Source organism: Thunnus albacares, chromosome 5, assembly GCF_914725855.1.
Source record: "Thunnus albacares chromosome 5, fThuAlb1.1, whole genome shotgun sequence".
Classification (NCBI taxonomy): Eukaryota; Metazoa; Chordata; class Actinopteri; order Scombriformes; family Scombridae; genus Thunnus; species Thunnus albacares.
This window is the reverse complement of record NC_058110.1, coordinates 9,416,294-9,431,084: the sequence shown is the minus strand read 5'-3', so window position 1 is coordinate 9,431,084 and position 14,791 is coordinate 9,416,294. Positions and strand designations below refer to the sequence as shown.

The 14,791-nt window shown below is 40.0% G+C and overlaps 1 protein-coding gene across 3 annotated transcripts in view; it reads right to left on the bottom strand.

Annotated features, from left to right (window-relative positions):
* The window catches only part of mtor (mechanistic target of rapamycin kinase), an 89,850-nt gene that overhangs the window by 64,217 nt on the left and 10,842 nt on the right, over positions 1-14,791 (bottom strand). For all 3 annotated transcript variants that reach the window (XM_044350780.1, XM_044350782.1, XM_044350781.1), the window contains 7 exons: positions 14,053-14,182; positions 7,934-8,184; positions 7,714-7,800; positions 5,339-5,506; positions 1,375-1,487; positions 825-987; positions 255-347 (listed from right to left, as the gene is read on the bottom strand). In XM_044350780.1, coding sequence (XP_044206715.1) covers positions 255-347; positions 825-987; positions 1,375-1,487; positions 5,339-5,506; positions 7,714-7,800; positions 7,934-8,184; positions 14,053-14,182 — 1,005 coding nt within the window. The remainder of the gene's footprint in view (positions 1-254; positions 348-824; positions 988-1,374; positions 1,488-5,338; positions 5,507-7,713; positions 7,801-7,933; positions 8,185-14,052; positions 14,183-14,791) is intronic.

Genomic DNA, 14,791 nt, shown 5'->3' with positions numbered 1-14,791 from the left:
GTAATGACTTACTCATGGTGCACTGTAGATAAAAAAAAAAAAAGTTCTGTTTATTTATGGTTATGTAATTTATTGCCTGATCATGTGCAGCTGAACATGACGGGTTTTAATGTTTGGGTCTGACTGAGCAAGAGACAATGAATAATGAAAAGTTGGCCACAAAATCAACGGGCAATTAATTCAAGAGAAAAGTTGGAAATGTGCATAGTTTAATATGTTTTTGAGAAAAGTTTTACTTATTGGGGGGGACATACCTTAACAATACGACATATAAGTATGTCATAACGCTGGTGGTTGATCCTGTGCTTCAGCATCACTTTATTGACCATGGGGATGAAGATCTGGTACTGCAAATGAGAGGAAAGGGAAGGAGAGTAAATAAAAGGGTGTGTGTGTGCTTAATTATGTGGTCTAGTCTCGCTACCTTTTTCCCCTCACCATAAGCCAAATAACTGAGTACCCTGCACTTGTATCTAACCACTAAGTCTCAGATCAAAAGCTTCCCCGTCACATTGTTGCCAGACGTAGCTGCTGCTACTTCGGTTGGTGGTTAGGCCTGAAAACGATAGGAGGGTTGAGGGATAAGGGAGGGGAAGGCTCGGAAGGACAGGGAGAGGTAAATGTGACCTCATCCACTCTCATAAACACCACCCCCTGCCGCCAAACGGCAAATGACATCAGCAGTCTGGCAGGAAGTAATAAAGACTGAGGGGGGTGGGGGTTACCGAAATGCTGTTCATGTGTAGCCAGCAGCAGGAAGGCTGGAAACAGTCTACTGAATAATAGCTACATCTAAAAGGAGCCTGGGGGACAGCTACGGCTACCTTCTTGCCCAGCTGGAACACTAGCGAGGACAGGGTGTCCATAGAGGTGGAGCGCAGCTCAGGCGTACTGTCAAGTGTCCGAACAATTGGGTGGATAATACGTGAAGCATAGTCGGTGAAGTCCAGGGATTCTGTCAAACGGTCCAGTGTCTCCAAGGCAACCCTGAGCCAGGCAGAAGAAAAACAAATACAAAACACAGCTTTACTTGAACAGTAGTAGATCACAGACACAAGGAGACACGGCCTGCTCTGACAGACCTTTTAAGATAGCCAAGAGGACATGTGAAAAAAGTATGTGTCAGTCAGATTCTTCTATATCAAAGAAAGTGCGCCAAAAAATATTATGCTGTTAAAATTTCTAGCAGCCCTGCGATACTAGCTTTTCTCTCTGGTATCATAGGGCTGGTGTAGTTTTATGTTTCCATTTCTTTGGTGCAAGTGTATAAACAACTGAAGTGGGATTCAGGAAATACAACAAATAAATCAATAAAGTTTATAGTGGAATCCAATGAGAATGGATTTTAACTAGGCAGCCAAGTATAGTACTGACTTGCGGGCCTGCAGGGGCACATCAGGGGCATCAAAGAGTTTGACAATGGGAGGCAACAACAAGTGGAGGTAGTCGTCTAGGTTGGCACCAAACAGCTGGATGGCGTTCAGTAGCTGCAAAGGAGAGCACACACGGCTCAGTCACACATACCACAACATTTTAATGAGCTTCTTATGGCTAAAGGGGTTTCTTTGGGAATCCTCAAAAAAAAAAAAAAAGAAGCCAGATGGTGTTTTATTTTAGCAAGGTGCTGGCACACATGCTGGCCTTCCAGGAAAATTCTGCATTATTTTGAGTGAGTGAATGAATGACTGAATATCTTACTTGTATGTTACTTCCCAGCACAGAGACCATAAAATACAATACAAAGTACAGTAGAGCTACAAATATGACATCATTCAAGTACAAAAATCCACAGAGACACAGAATGTGGGGCTGCTGGGAGGCCAGCATAATAAGATGTATATTATTTAACCTAGACTGTAGATTCCTACTGTGACTTCAAAATGAAAAAAACAAACAAATTGTAAAAATTAAAACAATTAATTAAATTAAAAATATAAAGGGAAAAAAAACACATATGGTCACATTTATCTGAAACAAACAGAATTTCTGAGATCCACTTCAAAGACGTTGTGAGGGACAGACAACAAAGCTTTAGCATATTGAACACAAAGTTTTACATTAACGCCTCTGTACCCTGTGAATTTAGGCTTTCAAAGACCAAATTTGGCAATCACAAGAAAAAACATGGCGTGGTTGTCAATCCAAAACAGTAGTGGTCCCATGATAGTTTCAAAAACGTACAGCCCGATACTCATGACTGCTGCCACGACCCATGTCTAAAAACCAACCAATTGGAATACAGCATGAATTGATGCTGACATTATATGCACCAATACAGTACATATACACACGTAGATGTACACCACATGCACATATAAACTGATTTACATCCTAGCACTATGATGATATCGTACAGTTTTACACACTTTACAACCAAGGTCTCAGTAAACCCAATTTGCAAAGTGTGACACTGCAATGAACGTGTAAGATTGCTGTTCATTCACATTGTGTAAGGAACCTAAGTCATTCATTACATGATTACTTATTTAAGAGGTAGTCCTAGCCAGTTAAAATTATGCATAATTTATTCATGTCATCAATATGATTAAAATTAGTAGCAAGCAAGCTGTGATGTAAAACAAATGGAAGCTTGTATTATCATGAGGTTAATTGGATTCTAAATCAATGGTTTCATTATTAGAGAGCACAAACATTTCTATCAACTAAGGTAGTCATATATCTCCTAGTTTCCATTTCTAATAGACACTAAATCTGAATGTGGCACAGGCACTTGGAAGCTGTTGTGCCGCAATGATCTGAATATAAAGTTCTAAATTCAGTATCAGGGCTTGCGGGGCTCACAGGGTGTTTTCAGTGCCAATTCCAGCCAGCCAGACAGCCAGACAGCTGTCTTCACCACGTCTTAAATAACAATTTTAACATTAAATGTGTGGCTGTTGCTTGAGAGAGATTTTTGTAGTTTGGTGTAATGGTACGCAATCACGTTGTGTGGAGCATGTGTGACTGGTGTGGATGGATGGATGGTGGTCTTAAAGGATGACGTATGTCGCAGCCAACAAACCCAGCCCGGCCCCCAACACACACCATGACCACTTGTGCTCTCTCCCCGCACCTCCACCCCCACGTCTAAATTGCGCACGGCGAGACAGCAGGAAGCCGAGGTGGAGGTGTAAGTGTGCGTGCATGTACTGGGGGGGGGGAGTGGTTGTGGTGGCTGGACTTAACAGCTCCTTGAAATGATGGAAGTATGTTTTTCTTTTCTTCTCCTGTGGACTAGTGGGTAACCCGATTCCCAGTTCCCCCATTTCATGACCCTCATCCTCAGGCCTGAGTCTGGATTAGGCTCCAGACCCAGGCCTGAGTTATAGACTATCCAGACTGTGGGCTGCTGGGTTATCTTATACTACAGACTTTGAGACAAAACAGCACAGAGGAGAAAGCACTGCAGATGACCATGCTACTTATGATTCTGTCTTTGTGGTCTGTGCCCAAACCATGATTTAGGGCTTGAGGGAAAACCCCAACAACTACTGGCAGCAGCTGCTGAAACAGGAGAGTGTGTCAGCTACAGGTCTATGCTGTCTTTGAACTGCTGTATTACTAGTGAATAGCTTAGACCTGAATGGGTCTTGATAGATCTTGACAAAAACCACAAACAGAAAACAGCACTCCATTAAGTCAACTGTGGGCTGAGCTCCTGTGCTTTCTGAAAGAGTGTGGAGTGACGATAGTACTTTCTAAACACACTCCTCTTGGCAGAGCAACGTTAAGTTATCTACCCAAATAACAACTCAAATCTGACACATGATCTCTTAAATCTAGTTAGTGTGCTTTCTCCACCTGAATTATGACATACAATGTGTCACGTTTAAGCCATTAATCAGTGCAGATGTCAAATGTCAAAATGAGCTAAGCGGTCAACTCTGACATAAAAAAACTGTTACATAACACGTTATTTGAGATCATGTTGCATGATAATTACTGTTTCACTGCTATAATTAATTACAGACATCAAACTTTAGCTTTTCTCTACATTATAGCTATCCCATATTTGTGTGAAGATATATAGCACATATTTCATGTTTAGTTATTCATATTTTATTAAGTTCTCAACAAGTAACATCTGTAGATAACAACTAAAAGCGTATTTAAAACTTTCTTTCCCTTCTACATCTTTGCTTACACAAAGTTTGTCCTGCTTGGAGAATTCTCAAATATTCATTTGTTCCATTGGTGTTTAATGGTACCCTGCTGAGTTTTCTTGTAAACAAGCAAAAAAAGTGAGGTTTATATTCAGTGTTACTCATCATCCTCAAGGCCTATCATTTTGAATAGATTTCCTTCCTCATAAAAACCTTGCAAGGCTGATTTTGTAAATATTTTAGAAATGTTATTTACCTGTTCTAAACCAACGGTTCTGAAAAGCCTGATGCTATCTGAACTACTGATGTACACATGGGTGAAACATAGTCTGTTTTTCTAAGCAAAGTGTGCGATTTATCAGTTTCATACTACATACAGCCCTCTGTAGTCAAAAAGGAAAGCTATACATTATAAATACGACCCACCAAATAAAGCAAGAATTGATATAAGGGACCTAAATCATAAACTGTAAAGAAATGAGCATGGCAATGTACTGACAGTCTCTCTCTTTACTTTTTATATAGATGCTTAAGCTACTATGGGTGCAGAGCATCATAAACAGGACTGAATAATTGCTATCCAAGTCAATTAGAAAGAGAGGGTTATAAATAAGGTTTTTGAATAAAGGCCAACATTTAAATTATGTAAAGGGGGACACAGAAATTGACAGCAATTTGTACAAAATGGAAAATGTTGCATTGCTTGGGGACTTGGCACATAATGCAATATGCAGGAAGTCCATTATTAAAGAGTGCACATAGCTGCCGAGTAAGCATTCGTGGCGGCATTAACCTGTCTGCAAGCAAGACTTGTTATTTGTCAAGCCTCTGCTCGGGGTTCTGAAAGCAATTTTTTTTAGCTGTTTCCAGCTCTGTGACCATAATTTCAATTCCAGCCTTACTAAATTAATTTATTTAACCTCTACATTTGATATATCTTCATTGTTTTTATTTTTTCAATTATATTTTTATGTTTATGTTCCTTTTTTAATAATTATGTAAGTTTTCCTGCTGCAATAACTAAAATTCAACTCAACTCGATGAAATTTAATCTCATCTTATAAACTTCATAGTTTGATTCAAACTTTTTTGTAGTGGTTGTACACTTCAATCACAGATCGTGCTTTTAAGTTCATGGAAGAATGGAAGATAAACCTCTTCAGCCCGGTGTGGGTCTACAATCTCACACCAGGATTGATGTCTTTGTCACCTAAACTGCATCAACTTGCACTCACCTTGATGGTAACACTGCGTCCAGTGCTGTTGTCGTGCATGAAGACACGCAACATGTGTGGGATGAGCTGAGGAAGGTAGAGCTTGAACTCTCCGCCAAGAGCCACAACAATCTGCTCGATCAGAAGGATGATGGTGTTTTGCATGGGGTTGTTTGGTGTCCAGTACTCCTACAGCACAGAAAATGATATGTTGGCATGGATTAGAATAACATCATACGGAGTGCTGATACTAATAACCTTGACTGAGGAGTCCTGATCAAGTTCAATTTTGTGCAGCACACAAGCAGAACACATTCTGCTACTATATAGCTCTAAAAAGGGATTGCATTGCAATATCATCAGCCAAATGTACACTACAGAATTTCATATTATGATTATTCACTCCCACATGTTGCTAGGATTCAGTTTCCCAGTTCTAACATTATGTAATGATAATTAGTTTACCATCTCACTGAACAACAATTGTTAAATAACATTAGCAGTTCAGACTATGGAGAGAATTCCCTCAGAATCAGCTCTTAATTTGTGGACAAAATCCTTCCAAACTGTATCATATGATCTAAAAGAATGCATAAAATGAATCACGCTTAAGCTAACAGACAGATGTGACTGTCGTAGTAAGTTGAATGTTTGTCCAAAATAAGAGTGGCCTACATTAATGCCAGTCCAATTCCTGAATATAAATTTTTTACAATATTCAGAGGGCATTACTTCAACGGCCTTACTCTGGTATAGTGCTGAAGGTTTGTGTGGGTCTGAGGAATTGGGTCAAAATGTGTTTCCATTAATGATCTGAGTGTGAGAGACGTTTGGACAGATTTCCCTCATGAAGTACAAAGGTTTCACGTGTCAGACACTGAGCATCATGATACTAGATGGAGAGAAATGGAGACAGTTTCCTGACAACTGGGACTGACATCGTGTCTGTGTGGCTTATGACACCATTTTGAAAAATCTGGGCATGGCTACTGTGTACGTTAGAGATAATGGCAATTGGACTCAAGGTGGAGGACTTGCAGTCACGCAATACGTCAATCAGTCAATGGGCTTCAGCTGTGAGATCTGGCGGAGGTGTTTTGTCAGTGACCAGAGGTCTCGAGCAGCCCCCAACTTCCTGCTTTCCCTGCCTGTGGCCGCTGACTAGAGAGCAAGTGAGTGTACATCCTGAATGGCTATTCCAGCCCCCTCATCTGGATGCAGGAGCCAAGCTGCAGCAAAAAATGAATAGATTCTTTGTTTCACTTGCCATTTATTAACTCAGAAGGACTTGAGGGGCAGTGATTCTGCTCTCTCAATTTCTTCTCTCCAGGAGGAGTCACCCGCCATTGCAAAAGTGCTGGTAACAGTTTTACCAAGATTCCGATACAAGGACAGTCATATGATATTTTGTGTCTTGCTATATAATCATGTGCTAGACAAGTGTGTTTGTGCAAGTGCAGAGGTTATGGCTTTAGCAGTTGTTCCACATCATGTGATAAGGATAAATTTCATGAGTCATCACCAGTTTTCTCCTAGGTATGAATTTGACAACGTGAGTGGAAACCTGAGAGCCGTAAACTGCATCTAGCGCTGCTGTTACGAAGTATAATTCTAAACAAGTGACCCGCACTAAAAGCGGGAGTAAAAAGCATATTATTAAAATATAAATAATGTGATTTTCTCATTCTCCCAGTCCCACAGTCTCGTTAAGTACCACACCACACATGATGTGTACTGCTGTGACATGGGGCCAGACTTCATCCAGGGGCACTGAACACATTATTCCTAATGAGGAAAGTGGAGAGCACAACGGAGCACAAGTAAGAGTTTGCAGCTGTTTGGTTGACTCACAGGAAAATAAGAGGGACTGGATGATCGGTGTTTAGGGATTGAGGTAAGGGTTGGGGGGGGTGTTGACACAGGGTGCTTTCCATTTGGCTAACATGGCTCTTCTTCCTTCACTTGCGTCTCTTCCTTGCATCTTAATTCCTTAATAAAACAGGAGGCCGGAAGAATTGTACTTACCGAATGGGACATCTACACACACTGCAGCATTCTTCTTCATACGTCAAGTGTTGCGAGAGTGTTTTAATGATGCATTCATATATAAATGTGCTGTTGTGTCTACAACAGCTGTCCCATCAGGCCAGCTGACCAATCAGTAAAAAGATTCTGAGCGAAGGGGTGTTGCCATCCGGTAAAGAAACTTCCATATGGGATACAACTTTGATTCCTCTCTCCTTGCTCCACATCTCCTCCAAGACACATTTAAGGATTTGAAACATCCTCGATGATGGCAGACAATGATCAATGTCCAAGTCACGGGTTGGAGGACAGAGGAGCGAGGATGGGAGGAAGCATAATTAGCAGAATGGAGAGCACCCACGATTACTCACTCTGATGAGGGTGAAGATGTCGTCCATGTAGGGGCGGATGTGGATCTTGACAAAGCACACAACCATTCCCATCTGCTGGAAGAGGAACTGGAACACAGAGAGGAAAGACAGGAAACACAGTTACACCTGCTTTGTGAGTAACTCACATTATTAACCAGAGGGTAAAAGCAAACAAATCTGACAGACAGCCTCTTTCCTCTTATTCTGTGGTGCTACCTACCTCTCGGATACTAGCATCACAGACACGGATGACGTTGAGAAAAGTGGGCATGACCTGGGGCAGGAACTGGACACACTTGAGGCCCAGAGATTTAAAGATGAAGGTGACGGCCTGGACCACCATAGTATGGTGGTTGGAGAGTGAAGGGTCCCTCAGGATGCGCATCAGAGTGACGATTGCCACGGCAGGGTAAAACTCATCCAGGGGCAGGTTGCCCATGTTCACTAGCATCTCACTGGTGCTGTAGTCCGCTGAGAGGAAGAGAAAATAGAGGGGTTCACTTAGTTGTGACTATATTTACCTTGAACCATTTTACCCTCAGTAAATTCTTGTTTGGGTCACAAACCTAAACATAAAAAACATGAATCAGTTTTCTGTAATATCCTGCAATTTGGAAATGTTTAAACTATTTCTGGATTTTCCAAATTTAATCACTGCATAGAAAAAATTGGAGCTTATTTAACAACTATTAAGTGAATTCCTACCATAACTTCATCAGTCCAAACCTCGTGATTATGATAGAGGGCTCTTCTGTCATGACTCTCAAAGACCCTTAGTCAGGCAACAATTCTCCAGTGTGCAAGTTTGAGTATGTCATTGACAACATTAAGAGGCTGATGGGAGAGCTGATGTTGTTGGCCTGTTGCTGCTGGCTGTCTGTCAGTTCTGGCACCAATCTGTATTATATTATAGTGTTACACAACAAATCAAATGGGGATTTTTCTTTTTTTTTAATGAGATTAAATTTGATTGCAGTAGTTGATGGCTTTGTCCTTTGTGTTTAGTCTTGTTCAGACCCCAAGAACAACCATGGAAAAATAACTCTGTTTGCCAGCATCAACACAGTACTGTTTCTCTTCTGGGCTACTTTTCATTCTTGTTCTAGCACTATGAGGTAATGCACGTTGATATGGGTTCACACAGTTATACAAGTTTCGGGCAGACACACAGCAGAGCACAAATTATAATAATAATAATAATATTCTATAGTACATATAATTGGCGTTGCATGTTTACAAATGAGGTAACACATGATCAAACATATTTTATGTTACACGAAATTTACAATGAATTGCAGGACTGAGGCTGAGTTCAGTCCAACAATAACACTGCATGAAAAAAAAAAATCAAACCCCCCTCATTCAATTCAATGAGACCTCTTCATTGGGACAGTCAGTGATGTTAATGGCTCTAGGAAAAAAACTGGTCATCCAGCTAAAAAGCAGAAGCTGAACTTTTGCCAAAGCACAATCCAAAGTGTCACCCTTGGCCAATCAAATACATCCACGCTTACATTCCTGATAGATTAAGGTTGGAACATGAAGAGTCTACACTTGCTATGGTGTGTTTTGTGTTTGATAAGCCTTCAAACTCATTGTATTTTTTCTAAACAGTGCTATTTTTGGTCTGAATGTCTGGTAATTCTTACCTTTACCCTCAAATTTAAGAAATTGCTGCCATCTGTAATAAGCTCTTTCAGAATCACCTTAGTGGGTACAGAAAAAGTACAGAAAAATCTGAGAAGGGTTTAAGCATTCATGCCCAGAGTTAGACAACATAATTTTGTGTATTTCTTAAAATAAACCAAGCAACAGTGGTGGCCTTTTTAACATTTATAATCCATATTTAGGGGTCCAAGCAAAGCTGCTGGAACCCAACTGTATTTGTTAGGATTATTTATTTATTTATTTTTCTTCTTGTCCTTGTGCCCTAAAAGTATCTGGGTCTCGAAACCATAAAAATTACATTTCCCAAACTTGGCAGATAGGTTGGAAATCTCACCCACTACTCAGACAAAAAAAAAAAAAGATCTCTGAAAATGATCCTGCAATATTCTGTCACTTGGGGGCACCACAAATGGGAGAAGTTTATACCTCATAATCGGCTGCAGAGATTTGTACAAAATTTGGTTTGCACAGTCTAGAGTGATGACTCAGGCAATGCATAAAATCTGGTGATGATCAATTAAAGTGGGCATGGCTTATTACAACAAATCTACATTTCGAGACATTTCACATTCCAAACTTAAAAAAATTAAAATAAATCACCCTACAGATCTGATTTTTTTTCAGCACATCCACTGAACTGTGACAAAAGTTTGTCTCACTGCAACCTATGGTCAATTCAGAAGTGCAGCACTCTATATTTTCCAAAATATGAAAAGTCAATTAACATATATATCTCCACAGGTCTTCATTCATATGCTACCAAAATAGACAAAAATACCCGTCTGGCACATGTGATGTCATTGGCTCAAGTTGTAAGAAGGTGTGTGGAAACCATGTCTCCCAAGTGGCAGTCAGTAAGTCGCCTTTTCTGGGTATACAAAGGTCCAGGGTTTCAATCTCCAGGCGGCCAATTCAAACTTGCCAACCATGTGGAAATTTATGCATGTGGCATGTTTTCAAATTCTTCTGAAGGTCATATTAAGTCAAAGACTGCCATTTGAGCCTAGACCCTGTTTATTGCCGCTTGCGGCTATATTTATTTTTAAACAAGTAGTTTTATTAATGTTTTTGTGACAGGCAATGCATATGGGGTCAGTCTGTGCATATATCTGTGAAGAGCTATTGAGTTTTAAAGGCGAGCTGAGAATACAGACGTCTGGTATTCAGCGTTTCACTGGCCTTCTGCAGGAGTACAGTTTCAGCTGCTCCAGTTGTCTCCCTTCAGACTGGACTGTAGACATAACAGACTGGCACAGAGCCTGTAGGCTAAAGAGGGTAGCTCTGCTGTTGGATCTTTTAGTATTCTGGCCTTCACCAAGTCCAGATTAATGACGGTGATAGATGGCTACACATCTGTATCTTTACAGCCCACAAACAGGCATCAGTGTAGCTAAGTGAGGCAGCAGTGCTGTAGTAATTCAGGTTTCAGCTGTGCAGGAAAAAAAAACTTTCCTAGCCATAATAACAGATGCAAATAAAGCAACTAACCAATAAGGAATATGCATTATTTCATCAGTTTTATGACCCTGAAGTTCTGTGATTGGTCTAGTTTGAAGTCAGGTGAGGAGATGGGCCTCACCAGTGACCTCCCACATTACAAAATAAATGTCATCAGAAAGGCTAGACAATGCCAGACAATGACCCTGACAAATCTGCCAACAGATATACAGCCTCCAATTCTCGTTGCAGTCCATTTAGCTGGGGAACAAACTGGTAAAACTATTACAGTATTGTACAAGGTCATATTCTGAGACATATGACTGGAGCAGACAAGTGGAGACCTACATTCTCCATATGCAATGTACATGACTCAATACAGATGTGCAGTTTTATTGTCATTGTTGTGAATTTTCAAAATCTCCAGGAGATGGTGTCTTTTTAGGGACAGCTTGATCTCATCTAGATCTGGTCAAAAACCAGATTACAAAGAGAATTTTCATGGTCAACAGAGAATGAATTCTAATGTTTTGGTGACACAGTATTCTTTCCTCTAGTGTAATTCTCATGACATACACGTCATCAGTATCAGGTTATTTCTCTTAGATGAGTTTAAGACTGTTACTACTTCTTATGGATACCTTTGCATACATTAAGAGTCAAGACTACCTGACCTCAGTGTTTTTATCCATTACTGTCTAACAGTAATTCAAGGGGGTGAAAGTCAGCGCAGCGGGAGGAGAAGGAGATTGGTGGAAAATAATATGACCCAGATGTGAAACCTGGTATGATTTTGACACATATTTATCTTTATATACAGACATTGCCAAGGCATGAAAATGCTTCTCTAAGTTTGTGATGACAAACATACTGAAACAAAACTGAGTCTATAGTCATGCAAGTAGCTAAAAGAGGTTGTACTTAGGTGCAGCGGTGCTTTGAGCTAAATGCTAATGTTTTATACAGTAGTACAGTATGCTGACATGCTCACAATGACAACACTAACATGTTGATGTTAAGCATGTATAATGTTTTCCATGTTCACCATCTTAGTTTAGCATGTTAGCACGCTAACATTTGGTAATTAGCCCTTAACACAGAGCAAAGGCTGTTGGGAATGTCATTAGTTTCGCAAATATATGGTCATTAACCAAAGTACTGGACAATAACTATTTGAACCTGATGATGCCACTAGATGAAAAGTCAGGGAATCACCAAAAGCTCATCCTCTGGGTACCATGATTGAGTGTACCACATTTAATGGCAATCCATCCAACTGTTGTTGAGATATTTCAATCCCAAAATGTCAACCTCCTGATGTTGCTAGAGGCAACACCAAAGTCAGGAGATCTCATCCTCTGGGGACCATGAACGTCTGTGCAAGATTTCATGGCAATCCATCTAATAGTTGTTGAGATATTTCGGTCTGGACCACAGTGGTAGACCGACAGACCGACATTCCATCTCTATGGCCATACACTAGCATGGCTAAAAATACACTAAGACAGAAATAGAAAAATGCTCTTCAATGTGTGTTAGGACAATGAATGATTCAGCTGATACAGTAATACATTTAAACATTATGGACCATATCAGTAATCAATTCTCTCTCATAAAAATAGTAATGTAAATCATTTACACTTCTTAGTCATTTAAACAGACGCTTGAAGAGACATCTGCCCAAAGTGGGTCACCTTAAATGAAATATGTCCACTCTAAAAGATCCCACTGCAGCTGTGCCGGTCAAATTTCCCCCTGATCAGACAGAACCCAGGAATTAGATCCCGAAGATCGAAGGCTCACGCAAATCGCAAACCAAAGCCACATTTGATGTTGACTTTTCAAATTCAGGGGCAAGACCTCTAAAAATTGTGTTTTGTCTTGACTGTGTAGACATATCACTTCACTGTGTTCTCCTTCTAATGAACTGTAGATTTATGAAATATAAGACAGCCAAGCTGTAAAGGATAATCCTAAGTGTTTTTGGCCAGACAGGATTTCAATGAGTTATGTGAGACACATTCAGCAATTCAGATAATTGAAGATGAAATCAGTTCCTCTCTAGAGTGATTATATTCTGACCCAGAAAAACTGTGCTGCAAAACTGGAAAGGTGTGTTTTACTTACAGCTCTTTCCATAGCACTGATTAACTGAGAAGATTCTGTTAGCATATTCATGTTTCAACATGCAACCATGTGTAAAGATCACACCTGCACAAATGGTTTAATATCTCAATTCAATTTCCCAATTATTTTCACAATTAAATATTGTTCAATTCAGGGAAGCAGAAAATGTATCAAATCCCTGTGAACAGGTACCTCATGAAACTTTATTAACTATCACCCCCTTTTCTATTCACATCAGCTATTTTGCATCATTAAATCATTCATGAGTGTGACAAAAAAATGCATGAGACTCAATCTTAAGCTGACATTTAATCAATCCAAACACTGCAGACGAACTGATGAAACCATTCCTGATCAACTGAAAATGCTTTATTTTACACCTCAGATGCCTTTTCGGAATGACATTTACATGCATCTCCTAAAATGCAAACTGCACCTTCATAAGTTTTGCAACCTTTAAAACCAACATTATTTTGTCCATAAGTTACTTCAGTCAACCTTTACTTAGTGTTCTACTGTCCAGGCTGCCCGCTGCCAGATTTCTGTACGTCCTGGTTGGATCTGAATGTTTATATTTATATAGAGACATCCTATAAATGTTTCCAGATGCATCTGACCATATGCTGAAAGGGTTTCAGATCTGCTAATACAGTATATCCTCCATGCCCTAGTGGAAATATATATATTTTTAATTACTATCAAAACACAAACTACAATGGCTAAAAATGTGAAAATATAATATACTGCAAATTCTGCCTTGTGGTTTGCTTGCCCCTTAAAATCAATCTGATTTAAGAAACATCACGAATACTACCTCTTACAATACTATCCATCAGGTTCACACAGACACACTGAAATCACAGCAACAACAAGGTTCCCAGTGGATAGACCCAGTGTAAGAGTGTGTGAAGACCACACAGTGAGATTTCAAGAGGGGTCCGTGTTGATTTAGAGACTTTCCAGCTGTTGTACTGAGAATTCAATACTGCTATTACTTTGAGGAACACAAATAAAAAGTTTAACTAATCGGTACGCTGACTCTTTGTGAAAATGTACAACTAAAATTGCTCCCAAAACTGGGATTAGTAATAGTGATCACAGGCGTACCTGAGTCCTGACTCGACTTGGATTCAGAGAGGCTGACGGCGGAGGCGTCTCGTGACTGGTCAATCATGCCAATGTTCACCTTGTGCTTGTAGGGGTCAAGCGCTCCGAGAAGACCCAATACACGAATGGCCTGTTGGAGATACACAACAAGGACAGTTAGCAATCTTTCAGTGGAAGAAGTGGAAACAATTTGTCACTCCACTATTTATGAATAGTTAGAAAATTTCGACTTTTTCAAAATATTGAGCAAAGTGATTGTTTGAAACATAAGTATGGGCATCAACAACAGAGAAGTGGAGTACACTGCATCAGTAGTTTGAGCAGTTTCTATGTTTTGATACTTTTTTCCATGAGTCTAGGTCCCCGGTGGAATCAATGAAAGTGCTGTAAATCCAAGCTGACTGCAGCTGCTGCTCTCCGTAAAAAGGATGCAGAGCCACCTTTCAAGACTACAGACGGTGAGTATTTGATACTCAAAAAAACAGATTTGGTGAATTGACTTTGGTGAAGTATGCCTTTAATAAAAATTTACAACATACACTCTACCCCTAATAAATGTTTTTAGTACTAAACACTCAGCCCTTCTAGATATGAATAGTTGCTGTAAAAGGTTTGTAGTTAGTTCCCTCAAGAAGCATAGATGCCACAGAATAGAGTAAATAGTCAAACCACACAAAGTACACAACTGTCATTGGATAATTGGCCTGCCAGGATTTGTGCCATAGACCATACACAGCGA